Consider the following 19,081-nt stretch of genomic DNA (forward strand, 5'->3'; position numbering starts at 1 on the left):
CTCATTTAACCTCTCTGTGCCTTTGGTTTCCTCACGGATAAAACGGAGGTTGAAGTTCCAGTTTCATAGAGTTCTTGTGAGGATTAAATGAGTTCATCCAGATAAAGCATTTAGTACAGGGCTGGCAATAATAAATGCTCAATAAACACCGATTTCTGTTATTAGTCATCTTTTCACTAATGAGAGATATTTTAAGGTATTTATTTCTCCTTTCATGCAGCTTTTGGATTGCTTTGGGATTCCTGTGTTGATGGCTCTTTCGTGGTTTGTTCTTTATGCAAGATACAGAGTGATCCACTTCATTGCTGTGGCTGTCTGTCTGTTGGGTGTAGGAACTATGGTTGGTGCAGACATATTAGCAGGGAGGGAAGACAATACAGGTGAGACTGTGTTACTTGTTTCTGGTGTAGTCACAGAAGACAGTTTGCTTATGTCTTCACTTTTATTTTGCAAAGATAAAGTAAACGGCAGAGAACATGTCCTGATTACCTATCTTAAAATTTTTATTTTCAGATTTGTTTGCTTCTGCTACTATGACCACTTCAACAAAGCAGTCTATGTTCCTACCTGCCCAGAGTCCTTACTTTTTGTCACACTAGTTTGTTCTGTGTCCTGAGAGAGAACTTTCTTTATATATTTGCAATAATCTTCTTTTGGCCCATACATTTAGATTAGTTGCTGGAAACCCTACTGTAGATTTTGTTTCCATCAAAAAGGAGACATTGTGTTCACTAAATGACTTCTATTTCAGTTACTCTGTAGATGAGAACATTTTGATATTCTTTATGTCAAGGTTGAGATAGTTCATATTATAAAATCCAAATAAGGTCTATGAATTTCCCCAATCTGCAAGCGACTTCAGTGTCTCCTTTAATTGAGAAAATCACCTTGCTTCCCTGTAGTTATCAGTGAATTCCTATTAATAAATTCCATTAATTTCCCATGTCATAGAATCATTTTCTGGGGCCTTACATTATGGTATACACCACCATCTTCCAATCTGTTAGTCTCCTGAAGATCCAAAACAAGAAAAATGAAAGCAGAATTGTGCCAGAAAATGAGAAGAGTAAGAGTCTTTAAACTTTTAAAAATCAGGGTTTCTTCTTCTGTAAAATCTTATTTAGATGATTATGAGCCAGATAAACTTCTGGAAGCAAGCTGGAGAGTTTTCCCTAGTGACAATGTATCCCTTTTTATGGCTTATCTCTCTATAGGTAATAATGTACTGATTGGTGACATCTTGGTCCTTCTTGGAGCTTCCCTCTATGCTGTTTCTAATGTGTGTGAAGAATACATCGTGAAGAAGCTGAGCAGAAAGGAGTTTTTAGGAATGGTGGGCTTATTTGGAACAATTATCAGTGGCATACAGCTGTAAGATTCTAAACATATCCTTAAAAACAAAATCAGCAAATATGTCATAGATGATTAGTTTCCAGCTACTAACATTCATTGTTTATTCGGCCTAAATTCATATTTGAAATTAGTAACTTGCTAAATATCTATTAGAAGATTGTTGAAATGTCAGTAATTATGCCTCATTTTTTTTTACACGTTTGATGCTTAAGATTCCTGCTTTTAATATCATTAGACTTTATATTACCAGTGAAGACTTTCTTTTTCAGTTATTCCTGGAAAATATTAACTTCCTATTCATAATATCATGTTTCCCTCCTGTAGCTGACTACCACTAAACAGTGCTTCTAGGGGTGTCAAACATGTGTTTATGGACTCCTTTGAGTTTTATTCTTTGTCATTTAATTAAAGATAGTTTTTTTTTTTAATATTTTATGAAAACCAAAAGTCAACATAATTCATCACCTTAAAAGCTGAAGCACTTAAAGTGAAGTACTTAAAGCTTGAAGCAACTTACTTGTTTATAAAACAGTGAAAATTTATATAAAGATGTCTCTGTGACCTCTTGTTTTCATCACAGATTGATTGTGGAATATAAGGATATTGCCAGCATTCACTGGGACTGGAAAATTGGTATGTATATATATATATATATATAGTAATTTTTTTTAGTCTTTTCCCTGACACACACCAAGAAATATTTTAATAATACTATTTAGGCATTTTTATATAAAATCACAGAGTAATTTAGTACACAGAAAACTATAGTGGTTTATGTCAGGTTTTCTCTGAGAACTTGTAAATGAACCCCCGTAAAAGTTAATCCTTAATCTTTACCTTCAAGAATAACCTTTCTTTACTCGGAATTCGGAATAAGACTGACCTTTGGTCACACTAGCTTTCAACTAGATCTGTATTTCGTGTCCTCAGACTTCTTGTGAAGATTGCCTGCCTGATATGGTCAGTGAAGTATTAACTTAAATAATCCGATGGTGTGTAGTCACTACCACCTTGCATTACTCCTCTCATCGGATAGTCTTAAGCATCTGCACAGATAAACAACAGAAGAAAGCAGTAGTGGGACAGTCAGGGAAGATTTGAACCTTATGGATGGAAAAAAGTAGTGCATGAGTGTCACTGAATTGAAATTCATTTACCATGCTTGGATGATTTCATTCAAGTAAATAACTTAGACTTCCTGTGTGTGTACTGTGTGTGTGTTGAGTGAGGTTGGAGAAGCGATTGTGAAGCAGAGATACTTAGTACTCAGCACCCACGTGACTAGCTCTCTTATGGGATGAACAAAAGTTAAGACCCTAACAACCGCCTTTGATGCCCTAAGAATACTTTACTCAACCACACAAATCGTGTCCAACCATGATGCCTTTTATAATTGGCACCTCTCCGGGCAGGTGTGGATAGCGTGGAGTGAAAAGAGCTGTTAACTTACACCGTAAGCAAGATTCTATGGCCTTGATCATCTAACACTCAGTTGGGTTTTTTAAGTTCTTCATCTACATCACATGAGAACTTTGTATGTCTCATTTGTAATGCTTACTGTTAACGAGGGACTTTGTGGACAGTATGTTAAAGGATCAGGGAATTTTACGTCAGGCAAGCTTTGTCCTTTATCTTTTGATTTCTTCCTTTAACATTGGATATTCCATTTCCCCCCCACAGCCCTGCTATTTGTGGCGTTTGCCCTCTGTATGTTTTGCCTGTATAGCTTCATGCCACTGGTGATCAAAGTCACCAGTGCCACTTCTGTCAACCTGGGCATCCTGACAGCTGACCTCTACAGTCTTTTCTTCGGACTCTTTCTGTTTGGCTATAAGGTGAGCAAATAGATCTTGTTCGAATAAGGATGGGGAACACATGTATACCTGTGGAGGATTCATTTTGATATTTGGCAAAACTAATACGATTATGTAAAGTTTAAAAATAAAATAAAATAAAAAAAAAAAAAAAAAAGAACACTTGTTTGGTGTAAAAGAAGCAGTGGGTTTCTTTAAAATTTTAGATCCCAAAATAAAACCTTCTCATCTCCTTAGCAAGAATTTCTTACTGCTATTACAATCATTTGAACAAATAGAATGTCAGCTGTTGCTTGGTAATGTTACTTTTAGCTGGGTATAGCAACTGTATTTCTTTATCCTTACAAAGTTTGAGATCTGGGTGGAAATTACATGGTGTTGATTGACACTATTCCCAGGAATTGACCATGAACTCAGAATGCCTAGTTCAGTGTGTTCCGAGAAATTTCTGCTTGAGAAGCGTAAACCATTTTTGCTTTTCAAGATTATGTCATAGGAAATAGCTGTTGTCTTTGCAAAAAAACCTGCTGGTTGTGGTATTCATGAACTAAGCTTGAAGAAGTATTTATAGCTTTTTGGTGGCATCATTAAAAAGTGACAGATGTCAGAGTGAATCAGAACAGTGATCTTGATGGCTTTAGGTTCTTTCCTGTGATAACAATCATTAAGGGGTACAAAGCAAGCCTTTCAAGTGTGTTAGCTGTTCTGTGCTGGTGTTATTGCATTTCACATGGCTACCTCTAGAGGACCAGGGTGATTTTATTCTGCAGTTCAAGGCCAGGTGACGGCTACCAGAGAAAGCTTGAAAGTTCTGCAGTATAACTTGTGGCCTGGCTCACCTGTGCTTTTTTTTTTTAAACTAAACATATTGAGATAGCATTAGTAGTTTAACATTTACCTTTCCCTCGTAAGTAAAATAATGTCCAAGGAGGAAGTAAGCTTAAACAAATAAAAGCTTCAAAGTGAAAATACACTTGTCGCTACCTATTATAAGCTCCCTAAATGTAAATATTTGCTCTTTAACTGCTACTAACTTTAATGAGAAAAAGCCTTTTTGTGTGTCATTTTTTTGCCCATATGATTTACACTATTGTTTGCAAAATGGAACATGCAAACAACAAATTCCTTTGCAGTTCTTTTGCTTCGTGTTTCTTTGTCCCTGCATGTCTAGCAGCTCACTTTTAACTCAGATCAGATTTTATTCTTTTTGGTCAAGTAAAGGAAAGAGGAGGTCCACTGTGATCTTCAGAGTAAATTACAGAGGTTGGAAATCATACAGAACATAAGGAAGATACCTAGGATTTTAGAAGAAAATTTTAAGTAAAGGATCATAACTCAATATATCACCAATTTAAAAAAGTGTAGCATCTAAGATAACTTGGGCTCTGATATTTTGAAACAGTTGAAGAAGATGTTAAAAATTTCTACCTTCATTGGTGTCAGACTCCATCCCCCTGGACTGATCTTTAGTAAATACTCACCGAACAGAGTAGCCACAGAAACTTCCTGTATAGGTCCAGACACAAAGGGTAGAATTAAAAAAAAGGTAAGAGCCTTTAATTTAGGAGACTTATTATCTCACTCTCTCAGAGTCTCTCTCTTCTAATAAAAGTGCCTCCATTTAATCACCTAGAGGATCAGATGGTAAAGAATCTGCCTGCAATGCAGGAGACCTGAGTTCGATCCCTGGATTAGGAAGATCCTCTGGAGAAAGGAATGGCTACCCACTCTAGTATTCTTGCCTGGAGAATTCCGTGGACAGAGGAGCCTAGTGGTCTACAGTCCATGGGGTTGCAAAGAGTCGGACATGACAGGGCAATTAATACTTCTTAAGAGGAACAAGACTTTTTTTCTTATAAACATTTAAAACCTCCAAATCAAGCAGAACATGTTTTGAATAAGTTACTTAGGTTTCCTTACAGTTAAAAATGAACATTCTATGGGAGAGCACAATTGACTTTTATGATACCAACTTCAAAAGTTTAGGGTACTCTAAATAGCTTTAACTATCCCTTAATCTTCTCTGAATCACTTCCCCCACCCTGAACCCCACTCCCCCGCCAAAAAAAAAAACACCACATTTATTCAGTACTAGCTATGTGCTGGGTGCTGTGCTGAGATTGGATCCAAAATGAAACCCATGGAGGAAATTAGTTTGGCTCCTGCTCTGCTTGAAATGATCACTGGCTTTACATCATCATTGAATCCATTGGAGGCCTTCCAGCTTTGGGGAGGGCCCTGGCTATTCCAGGGTTCTAAAAGTTTAAGGTTAAGAAGTAATTGAGCATCTATGAAACATTAACATGTTGAAACCAATGGTGACCTGTAGAAGCCCACAGCTGGAGGTGACCAGCAATCTATGTAATACTCATTTCAAAACCTATTTCGTTTCTCTTTCTACCCTGGGAATGTCTCTCATTTTTTCTTCTCCCTTATTTTATTTCTCTTTTCCTTCTCCAACCCATTCTGTTTTCTTATTGTTTCATGCCATTGTTATGTGTTGTGTCTAGGGTCCAAATCTGGGTCTTTCTTTTTAGTCTCTCCACTAAGTAAGTGGGACTGGTTGTGAGGTGGGATGTAGCTGTATTATTGCAGAGAAAGGCAAGAGGTCGATTCCTAGAGATCTAAGATTTTTTACCCAGTTGACTGATGGGCTGGGTAATGTTGGCAGAGATCACACATTCACCAGTACACATACTTGGGACAGTTTTGGTCCTTAGTATCTCCCTGGACAACTTTCAGATAAAAAGATTATGAGAAGGTAACTCTCCAAACTCAGTGGACAGAAGGCAGCAGCAAAGATATGTGTATGTGAGAGAGCACTATCCATAGCCTATCCTCTCCTCCTAGTTTTCAGGACTCTACATCCTGTCCTTCACTGTCATCATGGTGGGGTTCATCCTGTACTGCTCCACCCCGACGCGCACGGCAGAGCCAGCTGAAAGCAGTGTACCACCAGTCACCAGCATTGGAATTGACAACCTGGGACTGAAGCTTGAGGAGAACCTGCAGGAGACCCACTCTGCAGTCTTGTAGCTGGAGAAGAAGGCATACACGTCCCCCTGAGGTTTCCTGGGAAGCTGGGAACTGTCACCTGGATAAAGCAGAGCCTACGGCTTTGGGACACTTGAAAACTTATCAGAGTGAACACTCCATAGCATTGGGTTTGATCCAGTTGGATTTTAAAAGGAATATTAAAATAACGTATCAAAAGTGGAAATGCCAAAATAGAGCAGAAGCCGAGGCTAGGATTGTGTTTCTGTATGTTTCAGGCCCAATACCTGTTAGTGTCAAGGAGACAAGGTATGGGGCGCATCCTGGGCTGTTAGAAGCACAGGTGGGAAAGCAGGATTGGGCAGATACTTGGGTGTGAGCCAAACTCAGGCTGTCCAGGATGGGCTAGGTAGTCAGGAGGAGGGGCAGCCCAGGGTGGTTGGGAGTAGCTTTCCTCATTTGGAGGCATCTGAGTTTTGTTGTGCTGAGCCAACTATTGTCCACAAGCCTTGTGGCCTTTTAGGAAAGGGAAAAATGGGTGGGGCAGCACTTGAGAAATCCTGAGATACAACTGTGAGTACCATAGAAGCCGTCAAGTAGAGTACAGTAAACCTAGGAACCTTCTCCCAATTGTTACTTTGCTACTTCTTAGCAAATAATGTGCCATGCGATTTTTATGATACCTCTTCAATACAGAGGGTTAATATGCAGCATCATTATGATATCAACTGCCAGAATACCACTTTGTAAAAACTCTGTATGTGAACTTTTGGGGGTGAAAAATATAATAATGAAACTGAGGGTAAATTCGTATTATTAAAAGATTTTGATTTCATGGAAATATATTTACTGTGTGGTTTCTTTGATTACCTAATTCCCCTTGTGGATTTTAAATGACATATATTCAAGATTTCCTCATATACAACTTTTTAGAATCATGTCTTCTTAAGGTGGGACAGCCTTATCTATTTGGGGCTATGTCAGAATGGAGGGGAAATCAGAGCAAGCTCCCAAGTTGTTTGCTGGGATAAACATTTAAAACTTTTGAATTACCTTAATGAATTTTTTAAGAAAACTTTTTTAAGTGAAATAATCTTTCATTTCCTGCAGCCAGTTAAAACTGATGTTTGGTTTTCACTCTTTACCATTAACAACTGTCAGTGAGTGGAAAAAGGTTATGTTAAAATGTTTGACTCTTTGGAGAAGACTTCCAGTTTGATTAATACACTGATTATTTCTTAAAATACCTTGATTAACAATAAACCTGTATCTATAGGGATAGTGGTGAACTAGCCTCAATGGCTCAAGCGGTAAAGAATCCACTTGCTACACAGGAGACACAAGAGGCTTGGGTTCCCTCCCTGGGTTGGGAAGATCCCTTGGAGCAGGAAATGGCAACCCACTCCAGTATTCTTACCTGGAAAACGCCATGGATGGAGGAGCGTGGCAGGCTACAGTCCATGGGGTCGCAAAGACTTGGACATGACTGAGCAGGTAAAAAGACAGAGACAGACAGATGGAGAATCTCAAGTGACAGTATCCCACTGGATACTCAGTATCCAGTATTCTGAGTCTGAGCTCAAATGAATCTGTGCTACTATGAAGCCTTTTTTAGGCTGTCTAGGCTGGGTCTCCCCCTCCTTTATGTTCCCAGGGGCCCTTGCTTATTCACGTCTTCGTTATAACACTTAATGAATTGAGGTGCTTGTCATTTACTTGTCCCTTTTCACCACAGGTTGAGCTCTTCCATGTCAACAGCTTTTTATCATCTTTCTAGTCCTTCTTGAGTGAAGTGAGATTAGTGAACTTTGTCTTTGGTCCCAGTTCAGAACATTTAAGGAGAGTCTGATCTAAAGTAAGGCCTTTTATGCAGATACATGTCTGTTGTTCAGTTGCTAAGTTGTGTCCAACTCTCTGTATGACCCCATGGACAGCAGCACACCAGGCTTCCTGGTCCTTCCATATCTCCCGAAGTTTGCTCAAACTCATGTCCACTGAGTCGGTGATAGCACCCACCCATCTCATTCGAGGTTGACATCATCTTCTTCTGTCCTCAATCTTTCACATCTTTTCCAGAGTCAGCTCTTCACATCAGGTGGCCAAAGTATTGGAGCTTCAGCTTCAGCATCAGTCTTTCCAATGAGTATTCAGAGTTGATTTACTTTAGGATTGACTGGTTTGATCTCCTTGCATTTAAGGGACGAGAGTCTTCTCCAGCACCATAATTCAAAAGCATCGATTCTTCAGCGCTCAGCTTTCTTTATAGTCCAACTCTCATATCTGTACACAACTACTGGAAAACCACAGCTTTGACTATGTGGACCTTTGTCAGCAAAATGGTATCTCTGTTTTTTAATGCGCTGTCTACATTTGTCATAGCTTTTCTTCCAAGGAGCAAGTGTCTTTTAATTTCATGGCTACAGTCACCATCCATAGTGATTTTTGAGCCCAAGAAAATAAAATCTGCCACTGTTTTCACTTTTTCCCCGACTATTTGCCATGAAGTGATGGGTCTGGATGCCATGATCTTAGTTTTTTGAATATTGAGTTTTAAGCCAGGTTTTTCACTCTCCTCTTTCACCCTTATCAAGAGGCTCTTGATGTCTGTAGGGAGTAAATTATCCTACCGTGCTCTTTTTTTACCTATTGCCCTTAATCCTGGTGTTCCTCCTTGCTTGCTCCCTTTGGAAAGGGCCAGAGGAGTTCCAGCCTAGGCATCTCAAATTAAAATTCAGAATTCAGGGTGCCAAAGAAGCAATGCTATGAATGACATTAAGAAACTATATAATAATACTGCAAGGCTGTGCATATAAGCAGGGGCTTCGCCAGTGGCTCAGTGGTAAAGAATCGCCTGCCGTACAGGAGCCTCAGGAGACACGGGTTCAATCCCTGGGTTGGGAGGATCCCCTGGAGGAGGGCATGGCAACCCACTCCAGTATTCTTGCCTGGAGAATTCCATGGACAGAGGAGCCTGGTGGTCTACAGTCCATGGGGTTGCAAAGAGTTGGACATGGCCAAAGCAACTTCACACACACACAAGGCTGTGCATCCTGGTTTAAGTAAGTTGTGAAGACTGTCGGTTTAACTAGCCTACATAATGCCACTTTCTTGGAAGATGTGTTTTCAAATATCTGGCTTACACACCAGCTTTTAAAAGACAACACATTCTTAAGCTGAGAACCTCCTATAAATTCTCAGTCTATTAAAGCAATATTGATTTTTCTATATTTTTGTAGATATTCATGTCATTAAAAAATATTCCTGCTGAATAGTATAATAGAGTTTCTAGATCTTTATCTAGTGTTGTATAGAGGTAATAAATTGTGCAATTGGACTGTGGTAATACTGTCAGAAGAGAGTGCTTTGCTGGTACCATTTTCATTATTTGCCTTTTGAATTTAGATTCTCTTTTTTGGATGTGCTGTGCTCAGTCACTTTAGTCATGTCTGACTCTTTGCAACCCAATGGACTGTAGCCCACCAGGCTCCTCTGTCTATAGGATTCTCCAGGCAAGAATACTGGAGTGGGTTGCCATGACCTTCTCCAGGGGATCTTCCCGACCCAGGTTTCAAACTCGAGTCTCCTGGTCTTCTGCAGGCAGATTCTTTACCCACTGAGCCACCTGGGAAGCCCCGTTTGTGGATGAGCACTTAACATTTCTTACCTTTCTGATATAAGTGTTTCAGAGTATTAGAATGTAATATCAGTAGTTTCCAACAGGTGGCGCTTTAACAATTAGAAAAAAGACCTGTGACATTAAACAATATTTTGTAGCGCCGCCATCATGTTCTGTTAAATCAAAGTGTTTTAAAAGAGAGGATCTTGATGACTGTCCTCAGCAAGGATTGCCTTTGATTAACGGTTGAAGAATGCACATCTCAGAAAAGTTGAAATATCCTTTATGGGTCACCTAGTTTGGTGGCTAAAGTGAAAGCAGAATCTAAGATTCCCTTCAGGTTCACTGAAATTCCTACTACTTGAAACAGTGAATTCTGAGCGGGCTGTGTGTGGTCCCTGTGGAACTGCTGAGCCAGTGAATGTGAATGCACCTCAAATGGGAGGAACTAGGAAGATTTTCCTTTAAAAACTAGCTTGATGGTGCAGTTTTCTATGTGGCTCTGGAGCCTGCCCTTTTAAGAAGCTGTCAAGATGCATTTCTGTGAGGTCTTCTGTATGCCTAGTCACGATTCTTTTTTCTGTCATTATTATGGTGATGTACCATTTTCATCCACATTTAATCACTTAGTATCTGGACACATTTTCAGCCCTCAAAAGAGACCAATAAATCAGAGAAATTCAGCAGATAGCCACTTAGCTTATTAAAAGGCAAGAGATTTACGAGGAAATTGGGTAATGCTAAACATGCAGTTCTTCAATAGTATTTTTATAAAGAGTGTTTTGAAAAATCTTCAATATATATGTGGTATATCAGAGGAATAAAGCCTCTTTAGCAAAATTTTTGGAGAAGGCAATGGCAACCCACTCCAGTACTCTTGCCTGGAAAATCTCATGGGCAGAAGAGCCTGGTAGGCTGCAGTTCATGGGGTTGCTAAGAGTTGGACACAACTGAGTGACTTCACTTTCACTTTTCACTTTCATGCATTGGAGAAGGAAATGGCAACCCACTCCAGTGTTCTTGCCTGGAGAATCCCAGGGATGGGGGAGCCTGGTGGGCTGCCGTCTGTGGGGTTCCACAGAGTCGGACAGGACTGAAGTGACTTAGCAGCAGTAGCAGCAGCAAAATTTTACCTGTAGAATTTTTTGTCCCAAAGTTTCTTCATGCACTTTATTCTTGGTTTAAATATTGCCCTCTTTTAGCAATTTTAAAGTGCAGACACTTTAGAAAAGAAAATTGGGAAGAGAAATGATACCGATAAAAAACATAGGCCATTTGAATAATTATTTGTTCCAACTACCATAACAAGCATGCAGATCATACCCCTATAATCATCATTCAATCAGCTATTCTTCACAGCTTGCCCAGTGAGGAGGCTGGACTCTATAGACCAAGTGAGATGTAGAGGATTTGCAGTGCTAGTAACAGGATCCTGGAGTCCCACTTTCCATGACCTCAGAAGTTGCTCTCTTTCTGTTGTTGATGGTGCTTTTCCATTTTTGCCTGAGTGTTTCACATTCTTTCAGATTCATATTCTGACTTTGGCCTTGTGGACCTTATCCCCACCTGCTGCTGCTGCTGCTAAGTCACTTCAGTCGTGTCCGACTCTGTGTGACCCCATAGATGGCAGCCCACCAGGCTTTCCTGTCCCTGGGATTCTCCAGGCAAGAACACTGGAGAGGGTTGCCATTTCCTACTCCAGTGCATGAAAGTGAAAAGTGAAAGTGAAGTCACTCAGTCGTGTCCGACTCTAGCGACCTCATGGACTGCAGCCTACCAGGCTCCTCGGGCCACCTAGGTCTTGATAAAAGCCTGCTAGTTCAGTGCATCTGCCTGCAGTGCAGGAGACCAGACCACTGCATCTGACTGCAAAGAATCTGCCTGCAGTGCAGGAGACCCGGGTTTGATCCCTGAATCAGGAAAATACCCTGGAGAAGGGCATGGCAAACCACTCCAGTATTCTTACCTGGAGAATTCTATGGGCAGAGGAGCCTGGCAGTCTATACAGTCCATAGGGTTGCAAAGAATCAGACCTGACTGAACAACTAACACTTTCATTCTCGCACACAATTCACAGTCCAGTGCATGCACCTTTACGTGAAGGCGCAGACACACACACCACTGTCACCACCATCATCACCATCACCAACTCCTACGTATTCCCCTGCCCCGCTGCCTCCCCATCCTACCCCGTCTTATTAATATTTTCCCAGGAATTGCAGTTGTTGATAAGATTGATCGCAGCAGTTTAAGGAAATATACCCTTACCCCTGACACATATCTAGAGCCATTCCTGTAAAAGTTCACTTTCTTCGGCTAGTTGTTGGATTAAGTGTACGGACACACCTCATTTAACTGTGTTTGGCTTTGTTGGGTTTTGCTGATATCACTGTTTTTACAAATTGAAGTTTTGTGGAAACGCTGCTTTGAGGAAGGCTATCAGCACCATTTTTTCCAACAACATTTGCTCACTTCATGACTGTGTCACATTTTGGTAATTCTCGCAACATTTCACACTTTTTCATTATTATATATTTGTCATGGTGATCTGTGATCGGTCATCTTTGATATTATAATTATTCAGGAGCCACAAACTGTGCCCATATAAGACAGTAAACTTAATTGGATAAATGTTGTGAGTGTTCTGATTGTTTCACTAACCAGTCACTCCCTTGTCCCTCTCCCTCAGCCTCACTATTCCCTGAGACACAATATTGAAATTTGGTCTATTAATAACTCTGCAGTGGCTTCTAAGTGTTCAAGTGAAAGGAAGAGTCACATGTCTCTCACTTTAAATCATAAGCTAGACATGATTAAGCTTAGTGAGGAAAGCATGTTGAAAGCAGGAAAAAAAACTAGGCTTCTTGTGCCATTTAGCTACTTTGTGAATGCGAAGGAAAAGTTCTTGAAGGAAATTATAAGTACTACACCAGTGAACACATGCGTGATTAAAAAAAAAAAAGTGAAACAGCATTATTGCTGATATGCAGAAAATTTTGGTGGTCTGGATAGAAGATCAAACTAGTCACAACATTCCCTTAAACCAAAGCCCAGTCCAGGGTAAGGTCCTACTCTTTTTGATTCTATGAAAGCTGCAGAAGAAAAGTATGAAGTTGGCAGGGGTTGTTCCTGAGGTTTAAGGTAAGAAGTCATCCCATAACATGAAAGTTCAAGATGAATCAGTAATATAGGATATATATATGTATATATATATAGGAGCTGATATATATAGGATATATATAGGAGCTGCTGATATATATAGGAGCTGCACATTTATCCACAGGATCTAGCTAAGATAATTAATACTAAGATAATTAACACATGTATACCTGTGGCAGATTCATTTTGATATATGGCAAAACCAGTACAATATTGTGAAGTTAAAAAATAAAATAAAATTAAATTTAAAAAAATAAAATTAAACACACACACACACACACACAAAATTAATACTGTGGTTCCTCTAAACAGATTTTCAGTGTAGATGAAAGAGCCTTCTACTGGAAGAAGATGCCTGCTAGGACTTTCATAGCTAAAGAGGAGAAGTCATTGCCTGGCTTCAAATCTTCAAAGGACAGGCTGATTCTTTTTTTAAGGGTCTTTTTAAAACAAGATCTACTGTGAATAAAATGCTATCAAACAGCATTGCAAGCTGTAGAGAAACTGTTCGTGAAAGTTAAGAGTCAGCTGATGCAGCAAACCTTATTGTTGCCTTATATTAAGAAACTGTCACAGCTACCCCAACTTTCAGCCAATGCCACCCTGATCAGTTGGCAGTCATCAGCGCTAAATAGGCAAGACTCTCCATCTGCAAAAGGATTAAGACTTGTTGAAGGCTTGGATGAAGGTCAGCACTTTTAAGCAGTGTTTTACAATTCGGCTATATACATTGCTTTTTTAAACATAATACTATTGCACACTTAGTAATTACACACTTAATAGAATACACATAAATTTTATGTGCAATAGGAAACCAAAAAAGAAATCATGTGTGACTTTAAAAAATATTTTTAATTTGAGGATAATTATTTTAAAATATTGGAGAAGGAAATGGCAACCCACTCCAGTGTTCTTGCCTGGAGAATCCCATGGATGGAGAAGCCTGGTAGGCTGCAGTCCATGGGGTCCCACAGAGTCAGACACGACTGAAGTGACTTAGCAGCAGCAGCAGCACTTTAAAATATTGTGATTGTTTCTGCCATACATCAACATAAATCAGCCATAGGTTTACACATATACTCCTCCTCTTGAACTGCCCTCCTACCTTCCTTCTCATTCTACTACTCTATGTTGTCACAGAGTACAGAGTACCAGCTTTCGGTTCCCTGCATCACACAGTAAGTTCCCACTGGCTATCTATTTTACATATGGTAATGTATATGTTTCAATGTTACTTTCTCAAGTCATCCCACCCTTTCCCTCCCCTGCTGTGACTGTGAGTCTGTTCATGTTTATGTCTGCTTTGCTGCCCTGCAAATAGGATCATCTGTATTATCTTTCTAGATTGCTTATATATGCATTAAATTATGATATTTGTCTTTCTCTTTCTGACTTACTTCACTTTGTATAATAAGCTCTAGATTCATCCACCTCATTAGAACTGATTCAAATGTGTTCCTTTTTATAGCTGAGTAATATTTTATTGTGTATATGTACAATTTCTTTATCCATTCATCTGTTGATGGACATCTAGGTTGCTTCCTTGTCTTAGCAATTGTAAATAGTGCTGCAATTAACACTGGGGTTCAAGTGTCTTTTTCAGTTATGGTTTCCTGAGGGTATATGCCTAGTAGTGGGATTGCTGGGTCATATGATAGTTTTATTCCTAGTTTTTTTAAGGAATATCCATACTATTGTCCATAGTGGCAATTTCAATTTTCATTCTCACCAATAGTGCAAAAGGGTTCCCTTTTCTCCATACCCTCTCCAGCATTTATTGTTTGTAGACTTTTTGATGATGGCCATTCTGACTGGTGTGCTGACTTGCTTTTTTGTGATATTTGCTCTATTGCAGTGGTTGAAACTCATAATATCCCAAAGGTATGCCTATATATAGTGATTTTACTTGGACACAACTGGTGTGCAACATTTATTTAGTCTCCCATCAATTTAGAACATTCAATAGGAGCGGGAGGGCCAGGGCTTGACCTCTGATCTGATAACTAAAGTGAGACATGTCAGAGCAGGGGGATTTGGCTTAGTTGGGAATCAAATTTGGCTGATGAGCATAGTGTACTCTCTTGAGAACTCTTTGGACATGATGTAGAAACATGGTTCAAGTCCACATCTCCTTGTGGAGAGCAGTGCAGGAACACACTGTGTGCCCAGTTGCTCAGTCATGTCCAGTTCTGTGACTGCATGAACTGTAGCCTGCCAGGTTCCTCACAAGAGGACTCTCAGTTCAATCAGTTCAGTTGCTCAGTTGTGTCCGACTCTTTGCGACCACATGGACTGCAGCACACCAGACTTCTCTGTTCATCACCAACTCCCAGAGCTTGCTTAAATTCATGTCCATCGAGTCAGTGACACCATCTAACCAGCTCAACCTCTATTGTCCCCTTTTCCTCCTGCCTTCAATCTTTCCCAGCATAAGGGTCTTTTCCAATAAGTCAGTTCTTGACTAAAGTATTGGAGCTTCAGCTTCAGCGTCAGTCCTTCCAGTGAATATTCAGGATTGATTTCCTTTAGGATTGACTGGTTTGATCTCCTTGCAGTTCAAGGGACTCTCAAGAGTCTTCTCTAACATCATAGTTCAAAAGCATCAATTCCTCAGTGCTCAGCTTTCTTTATAGTCCAACTCTCACATCCATACATGACTATTGGAAAAATCATAGCTTTGACTAGACAGCCCTTTGTTGGCAAAATAATGTCTCTGCTTTTTAACATATTGTCTAGGTTGGTCATAGCTTTTCCTCCAAGGAGCAAGCGTCTTTTAATTTCATGGCTGCAGTCACAATCTACAGTGATTTGGAGCCCAAGAAAATAAAGTCTGTCACTGTTTCCACTGTTTCCCCATCTATTTGCCATGAAGTGATGGGAACGGATGCCATGATCTTAGTTTTTTGAATGTTGAGTGTTAAGCCAGCTTTTTCACTCTCCTCTTTCACTTTCATCAAGAAGCTCTTTAGTTCCTCTCTGCATTCTGCCATAAGGGTGCTGTCATCTGCATATCTGAGGTTAGTTGTTCAAGCTGGATTTAGAAAAGGCAGAGGACAAATTGCCAACATCCAATGGATCATAGAAAAAGCAAGAGAATTCCAGAAAAACATCTACTTCTGCTTCATTGACTATGCTAAATCCTTTGACTATGTGGATCACAACAAACTTAAAAATTCTTAAAGAGATGAGAATACCAGACCACCTAACCTGCCTCCTGAGAAATCTGTATGCAGGTCCAGAAGCAACCGTTAGAACCGGACATGGAACAATGGACTGGTTCCAAATTGGGAAAGGAGTATGTCAAGGCTGTATATTGTCACCCTATTTATTTAACTTATATGCAGAGTACATCATGTGAAATGCCAGGCTGGATAAAGCACAAGCTGGAATCAAGATTTCCAGGAGAAATATCAATAACCTCAGTAGGACTCTGCTGCTGCTGCTGCTAAGTAGCTTCAATCATGTCCAACTGTGCGACCCCATAGACAGCAGCCCACCAGGCTCCTCCGTCCCTGGAATTCTCCAGGCAAGAACACTGGAGTGGGTTGCCATTTCCTTCTCCAATGCATGAAAGTGAAACTGAAGTTGCTCAGTCGTGTCCGACTCTTCATGACCCCATGAGTCCTCTTTGCAGTAGGACTCTAGGCTAGGCCTAAAGACACTGTCTAGGAGATCTATTCATCAAAAGTGGGGAACGCTCAAATTTCCTGGACTTCAGTTACTACAGGCTAATCTTTTAGAAGAAGGCTGGTTAGATAATGGGAGGACATTCATACAGATGCCCCAGACAGGGATTCAGGGGGCAGGGAGAAGAATCTGGGGAAGATGAGAGTCCCAGGCCTCTTAGTAGTAGGATGAGCTCAAGAAAGGTAACTCAATTTGACTCCCAAATGGGCCTGTGCTCTTAGAATATTCTTTAACCTTCTAATATGGACATTTCTCCAGCTGACTATTCCACCACTGAGCTCAGTAAGTTTAACTGAAGCACATCATAGTTTCTATCCCCTTCACTTTATCATCTGTATTAAATTTTAATGTAGCAGGTGGAGAAAACCTTTTAGAAAAACTTTTGGAAGGTTAAAGAACATTCTAAGGCCTATTTGGGGACCAAGTTCTAACAGTTAAAAGCAATACCTTTTAGTTTGCTTATCTTTAAAATTTTCTTCCCTTGTTACTAATTTTGCTATTTCAACATGCTGGATACTGCAGCTGGGAATGAATCATGTGTTTTGAACTTAGTGAGACAGAAGAGAAAGTGCTACAGGCACTCTGAGAAGGGAGATAATCCTGTGGACTCCATCTGCTAGGAAGGAGGAGACAGACTTCAGGTGAAGCTTGGACAATGAAGTAAGTGTGAAGCACACAAAGATGACGTGGAAGAAGGACTTGAACCTGATTATAATTAAATAATTATTATTTAGATATGTGGAGAATTGTGAGCTTTAAGCATTGACACTCAAGAACAAGATTTGACAGTACTTAATTTGGTAGCATTCAAACCTGCCAGAGAGTGTTTTTGTCCTTGAGAATTTGAAAATAAGTTCTGAGCTTCCCATTTTGGCTGCTTCCCAGAGACAGGCTTGCTATCCATGGAACTATTGGTAGTGCTAGCCAGAATAGTTAACATTCTGTTACATTAAATCCTGAGAGAGATGGAATTTTTCATCTACATTAAAAAAAACCATAAACCAAAACACACACAACCAAAACATCCCTGGGTGAATTGGAGTTCAAAAATAGATTGGCAAACCTGGCCAGAGATCTCTTCCAGAAGAAACCAGCAGCCTTGGGACTGCAAAGCAGCTGGCATAGTGATTGTGGGCAAAGCAAGATATGGTCCTGGCTCTTCCTATTGCTGAATGAGTCTCTGGCAAGTGATTTCATTTATATGTCTTGGGTGAGAGAACACCCATCAAGTGCTCAGTACATGAGGCACTGCCCCTGTGGCAATGTTTGGGGTCCACTGTCCCCTGAGGGACATCAGTGATGCCAGTGAAAGAGGAGAGTGAGAAAGCTGGCTTAAAACTCAACATTCAGAAAACTAAGATCATGGCATCTGGTCCCATCACTTCATGGAAAATAGATGGGGAAACAATGGAAACAGTGAAAGACTATTTTTTGGGGCTCCAAAATCCCTGCAGATGGTGACTGCAGCCATGAAATTAAAAGTCGCTTGCTCTTTGGAGGGAAAGCTATGACCAACCTAGACAGCGTATTAAAAAGAAGAGACATTACTTTGCCGACAAATGTCCATCTAATCAAAGCTATGGCTTTACCAGTAGTCATGTATGGATGTGAATGTAGAACCATAAAGAAAGCTGAGAGCCCAAAAATTGATGCTTTTGAACTGTGGTGTTGAAGAAGACTCTTGAGAATCCCTTGGACAGCAAGGAGATCCAACCATTCAATCCTAAAGGAAATCAGTCCTGAATGTTCATTGGAAGGACCTATGCTGAAGCTGAAACCCCAATACTTTGGGCACCTGATGTGGAGAACTGACTCATTGGAAGAGACCCTGATGCTGGGAAAGACTGAAGGCAGGAGAAGAAGGGGACGACAGAGGATGAGCTGTTTGGATGGTATCATCGACTCGGTGGATATGAGTTTGAGCAAGCTCCAGGAGTTGGTAATGGACAGGGAGGCCTGGTGTGCTGCAGTCCATGGGGTTGCAGAGTCGGACACAACTGAGCAACTGAACTGAACTGTCGCCTGAGGGTACTGGCTCTGCCTACCTGGTCTTGCAATCACACTCTTGTCACACACTTTGGCTGTTTCAAGTTTCATAATCTCACTGCCTTCTTTTTCATCTTGAGACATCCACCTGTTGCTGCTGTTGACAGTGAAGGAGGAAGATCCACTAATAAAGAAAGTGCAAAGTGACTTGTCATTATTAATGTCACGGATATATATTGCTCCGTAAAATGGGGGCTCAATTATACCACAATTATTTTATTAATGAATTACTCTAGAACTCATAATCCTATTAGCAAGATGTTCTCTTCTTAGATAATCAATCTGATTTTGGTATTGACCATCTGGTGATGTCTATGTGTAGAGTCGTCTCTTGTGTTGTTGGAAGAGGGTGTTTGCTATGACCAGTGTGTTCTCTTGGCAAAACTCTGTTAGCCTTTGCTCTGCTTCATTT

General features: G+C 40.2%; 1 protein-coding gene across 2 annotated transcripts in view; it reads left to right on the top strand.

Moving 5' to 3' along the window:
• Positions 1 to 6,998, top strand: part of SLC35F2 (solute carrier family 35 member F2) — a 58,427-nt gene extending 51,429 nt beyond the window's left edge. For both annotated transcript variants that reach the window (XM_070384280.1, XM_070384279.1), the window contains 5 exons: positions 221 to 380; positions 1,215 to 1,371; positions 1,934 to 1,986; positions 3,034 to 3,188; positions 6,018 to 6,998. In XM_070384280.1, the coding sequence (XP_070240381.1) occupies positions 221 to 380; positions 1,215 to 1,371; positions 1,934 to 1,986; positions 3,034 to 3,188; positions 6,018 to 6,203 (711 nt within the window). In that variant the 3' untranslated portion in view covers positions 6,204 to 6,998. The remainder of the gene's footprint in view (positions 1 to 220; positions 381 to 1,214; positions 1,372 to 1,933; positions 1,987 to 3,033; positions 3,189 to 6,017) is intronic.
• The last annotated feature ends 12,083 nt before the right edge of the window (positions 6,999 to 19,081 follow it).

The sequence above is a fragment of the Bos mutus genome, chromosome 15 (assembly GCF_027580195.1).
Source record: "Bos mutus isolate GX-2022 chromosome 15, NWIPB_WYAK_1.1, whole genome shotgun sequence".
NCBI classification, from domain to species: Eukaryota; Metazoa; Chordata; class Mammalia; order Artiodactyla; family Bovidae; genus Bos; species Bos mutus.